At 34.0% G+C, this 5102-nt stretch overlaps 1 protein-coding gene across 1 annotated transcript; it reads left to right on the top strand.

Moving 5' to 3' along the window:
- The first annotated feature begins 2362 nt into the window (after nt 1-2362).
- Nucleotides 2363-3202, top strand: LOC124365402. Its single transcript, XM_046821381.1, has one exon. It carries the CDS (start codon nt 2363-2365, stop codon nt 3179-3181), a length of 819 nt encoding a protein of 272 aa, XP_046677337.1. The 3' UTR covers nt 3182-3202.
- The last annotated feature ends 1900 nt before the right edge of the window (nt 3203-5102 follow it).

A 5102-nucleotide genomic window follows, 5' to 3' on the forward strand; every position in this document is an offset into this window, starting at 1 on the left:
TTATTGTAACGCTGTGAACGTAAAATAGTTTATCGTTAAGTTTTGGTTAAAACCTGTTTTTTTGTCTTTCCTTTACTTTCCTCTAAGAGTGATTGGAACTTTAAAAGAAACCTTAAAGTTCCCTCCGGATTAGAACGAAATTGAGAAATTTATTTGGTAAAACACATAAATTTATCTACAGTTTTCCTGGTTTACGCTAAGTTATTCAATGCTTAACTTGTGTGTAATGAAATGTATGTATGTATTTCATATATGAAAAACAAATATATGGGAAACACCACTTATTTAAAGAGTTTTTAAAGTTTGTTTTTATTTTTGTGCAAAATTTTATGTATGAGGTGTTTTTCATATTAATTAGCATTTCATTCCATGATTTGCGAGAAATAGCCGTTCAACTTTATAAATCTAGTTATAAGAAATATACAAACTAATAAATTATAAGCAATACTGGATTGTTACACCTCCCTTCAAAATTACTGCACCTTTCTCTAAAGTTCTGTACACACTTTAGATGTTTTACACAATATTAAAACAGTAATATTACGATGCATAAACATTATGATAGATAAATTATGTATACAACTCTGCTCATGTGCATAGAGAGTATACTTGGGATTCTTTCGCAATAAAAATTAATAACCGTTTTACGTCACTTAAGCAGTACAATGGGGACATTTTACATTGATTTGTAATAATTTTATTTCAAGTTTTAATTCGAAACAGAGATTCTATGACAATATATGAATGCACATCTGTACCGTACGAGCTAGGGTTGAAGTTACATTTCCGTTCTCAGTTGGAAGTACTTTCTAATGTCCAAAATAAGATAGGTTTACTTTCTCTTGAGTAGTAAGAACTTTTCCTTGGAATGGACATCATAACTACGTTAAATTCTCTGCATTTTAAGAAACGAGATGAGTATTCTGATAGGCGTGTTGTGTCTTTATTTGCTGCCTTTACGCTTGGAATGAAGTTGCAATGGTATATTCGAATTAAAACTTCCGTAACATCGAGGAAGCCAGCGGTTTTACGGTTTTTTATAAAACTAGAAGGGCATTTTCGAGACGGAGGAGATTAGTTCTGAAACGTCTGCTTCCATTAAGAGTCGGGATGTATATGTATTTTTCTATTGCGTGGTATAAAAATAGCGATCTAAGTTAACATAGGTTATATTTTAGAACTAATAATAAAAAATCATATGGACATACTTATCCACTAACAATGGATAAGTAGATCTCGTATTTTCTACCAAATTGTAGGCAGTGTATAATGGTTTATTCGATTTAAATATTGCTTTTTAATTGTATAGTACGTGCAGGTATTGTTAATCAACTTGCAAATTTACATAATTTTTGATTTTTTAAACGCACGTAAGAAATCGTGATTATTCACGTTGAATAATTCAATCATTAATTATTAATGATCACGCATTGCATGTTTTATAGTGAGATAAAAAATAAACTATTTTTACTAGTCTCAAGTCCTCAAGTGTTATCTGGTCTCAAATTTTACTGACAACTCCTAAGTCCTCTTTCATGAATTTTTATATTGGTTTCTACTATACATTACGTAAGATAATTCGCATATCATGGCGTCCAAAAATTACTTAAGCAAGATTACAAACTTTTACATTACTCGCTACACTAGCGAATGAAATTTACAGTACTGTAAACATATAAAGACACGCAAACTGTGTGTGCAAACTTCTCCATGGCAAATAAAATACACTTTTCAACTACACTGAAAAAATTTTTTCATGTTGATAATATACAAAATTTAAATCTACCACATCTGGAAATAACAGAATGTGACCTCGGCAAGATTCTGAATTGAATAAATAAGGATTTAAGGGTTTTTATTTCTACGTTGAGCTAAGGTTCGAAATTATGGGTATGTATGATATCTGGAAGCACCGAAACTTTTATTTAATGTGTATATGTTTTTATAAAAATTCGTTTAGTTCATTACTTATTTTCCATCTTCTGCTTGTAATTTCAGCGTTCCTTTAATGAACCCATGATTAAGTATTCATTTATAACACTGTGTGTTACACGTTCATGTATAAATAGACGTATAGTTCTCAAGGATGAGTCTTCTATTTGTTAATATCAGTAATATTCACAATACGGCGCTGTCTAATGACGAGCTTTGAATTACCTTTTCCTTTTATATCGAAACGGAGACAGAAAAAAGAAATCTGCCGTAACTTTTAGGCTTACTTCCTGTGTCCCTGTCCATAATCCACTTTAGAAAATATTCTTCTCCTTCTCAGTGCGATCAGAGTTTCCGGAAGATATTTCCTGAAAGGTGGACGTTTCCTGGTGAAATTTCATATTGGTTGAATAATATACTCCTGTTGCAGATGAACTCAGCTTCGTTAGCAGTTGTGGCGATCTTGATATCGGCTGTAGCCGGTGCTGAAGACCGCACGATCAGCGGTTTAACTCAGCTGGTAAACCCTGGCTCACAAGGTCCTTACCCACCCGCACCACCTCACTACTCTTCGTCAGCAGCATCAGCATCAGCAGCGTCCTATCAGCCTGTCGCAGAATCTTCATACACATGGACTGCCCCTGAACACCAAGACCTAGACAACGGGTTCAAGGTGCAGTCAGGGTACCAGTCCTTCATCATCCCTACAGGACCGGCTCCGGAAGAGCCTCTGTTCCCTCTGCACAAGCTCGGAGGGGCCGCTCTAGGTGCTAGCATACTGCCCCACCTCCTCCCGTTCCCCTTCAACAAGATCGCGATCTTCCTGGGCACCAAAATCGGCCTCTGGTTGCTCGGCTTCGTGCTGCTGCTGCTGGTCGGAGGCGCTGCCACCACGGCTGTCTGCGCCTTCACTCCCCTCTGCACCATCAGTTTCCTGGGTCTGGGCTTTAACAAGGAGGCTACTCGCTCCCTCCTCACCCAGGACCACCTCAACACTGCCACTCAATTCGTATACAACGCCATCGACAAGTACCGCCGCCTTCAGGGAAGAGAGGGAAAGTCGGAGAAGAAGAAAGTGGCCAGGAAAGCCGAAGAGGACAACGTAATCAATGTCGACGATGTACTTAAGGAAGCCCGAGAAGCGAAGTCGCTCAAGAAGACTGAGGAGGTTAAAGAAAATAAAACTAGCAGCAAGAAGCCTGTTGAGCCAGTAAAATCAACCAATACTGAAGTTAACCCAGATCATTAAATTCACATTCATCAACTTCAAGCTCATTTAGGTCAACATTTTATTTATTTATTTATATAACATTTAAAGTAATAGAAGTAATATTTATTAAATTAGCACATACATGGATACTAAAATTACTAATTATTTATTTATAAAACTGTACATATTGTAAATAAGTGATGAATAAATGATTAACTGCTCATAAATTATGATGTTTTTACTTTTAAAAATTAATCTTTCCTAGAATAAACCTTTCAACGCGGAAAAGAAATGTTCTGCCTTATAAAGAAATTTTCTATTTGAAAGTTATTCCATTTTTTTTTTTTTTTTTTTTTTTTTTTTTTTTTTTTTTTTTTTTTTTATCATCGCTGTGTAAAAATCATTACAAGAAGATAATATTATTTATTTTTGAGTGTTAATTGTTAGATTTTAACTACCGTATTCATCAAATATTTAAGTTCGAGGAGGTTACAATTCATATTTTATATTTCACAGGGTGATTCACGAAGACATGCAGAAACTGTGGGAGCTAATACTACATGTAAAAGTAATGAAAAAGTGTATATAAACATGGGTCCGGAAATGCTTTGTTAGCGAGTTACAAGTAACGAAAAATTTCTCCCGGATTTAAGGATTTTCACCATATCAAACCAGGTCGTCCTGAAATTTTTGTATTATAGGGCGAATTTTATTGTTGCTTAGTGTTTTTGAACTGCTGCAATATGTCATATCATGGAATATGCAATCGCTTTGTCATGACACATGCCTCCATATGCATTAAGCAATCGTATTTTCAATCATATTCACCACGCACTCCACATGAAATTATTTTAATGACTCAAAATACTCGAATAAAATCAAAATTACGAACTGTAAGGTTTAACATAGTTACTAAATAATATTAAAATTTAAATTATATTACCTTTCCATATAAAACTGGAAATTTTATCACTGTTGAACAAATTAATATTCTCAATTACTTCTGTGATAAAATGGACAGCACTGTAACAACGAAATATGCAAACACAAAAAAAGCCTACACCGCATTTATAAATTCACAAATTTTAACAACGTAGTTTTAACAAGTCGTGGTATTGTAATTGGTACTAAGTAACTAAATCCTTGCGTTGATCCAATCTTTGATGTAACAGAATATTGAAACTTTCGTTTTCGTTGTTTAAGATTAATTCAATATTATGATCTTTGTTTACTGCATTATGCGATAGTAATGCTGTTGAAATAACGCTTGTTGTTATTGATTATTATTCGTCCTGTTCAACTCTCACTGGCTCACTGTTGTGTTACAACTATTATAATTATTTGTCCACATTGCCGTATTAATTCAGGTTTAATTTAATTTACTGAAAACAGTGTTAATGACACTCACAGACTCAGATCTCTTAGTTGTTTTACCTTATTAGCAGCTTTCATGTTGTATGACAGTATACATGTTTATAATGTATTGCAATCTAATACAAATGAACAAATGATGCGAAATGTTTACAAATCTATATCAACAGAATTATTACTACTTTCTATATGGCATCAATATGGTATTTATACAGGTACATTTGAGTTAGTGCCACGAGTGACGCAGGAAGCTGGGACCTCTACCGGTGAGCTAGGGTGGGTTTTTCAACACGAGAGCGCATTGATATAAAAACATTGACTTTCCACTCTATTATTTTGTCTTTTTTATTCTCTATGTACACACAGAATCATCAAAAGCTGATGTTGTATGTGTTGGGATAGTCAAAATAAATATGTAAATATGTCACATAGTCAAATTTAATATAATTCCGTTGTTTTATAAATGGTTTTATTCTACGATTTAATCGTTGCTATTATAGTTACTATTCTGATCCTGCAAGAGTGTAGCTTTGATTTCCTGGTAGTCCACTTATCTCAGTTAGCGATATTGGCTCATGTTTTAATAGGA

Source organism: Homalodisca vitripennis, chromosome 6 (assembly GCF_021130785.1).
Source record: "Homalodisca vitripennis isolate AUS2020 chromosome 6, UT_GWSS_2.1, whole genome shotgun sequence".
Lineage (NCBI taxonomy): Eukaryota > Metazoa > Arthropoda > Insecta > Hemiptera > Cicadellidae > Homalodisca > Homalodisca vitripennis.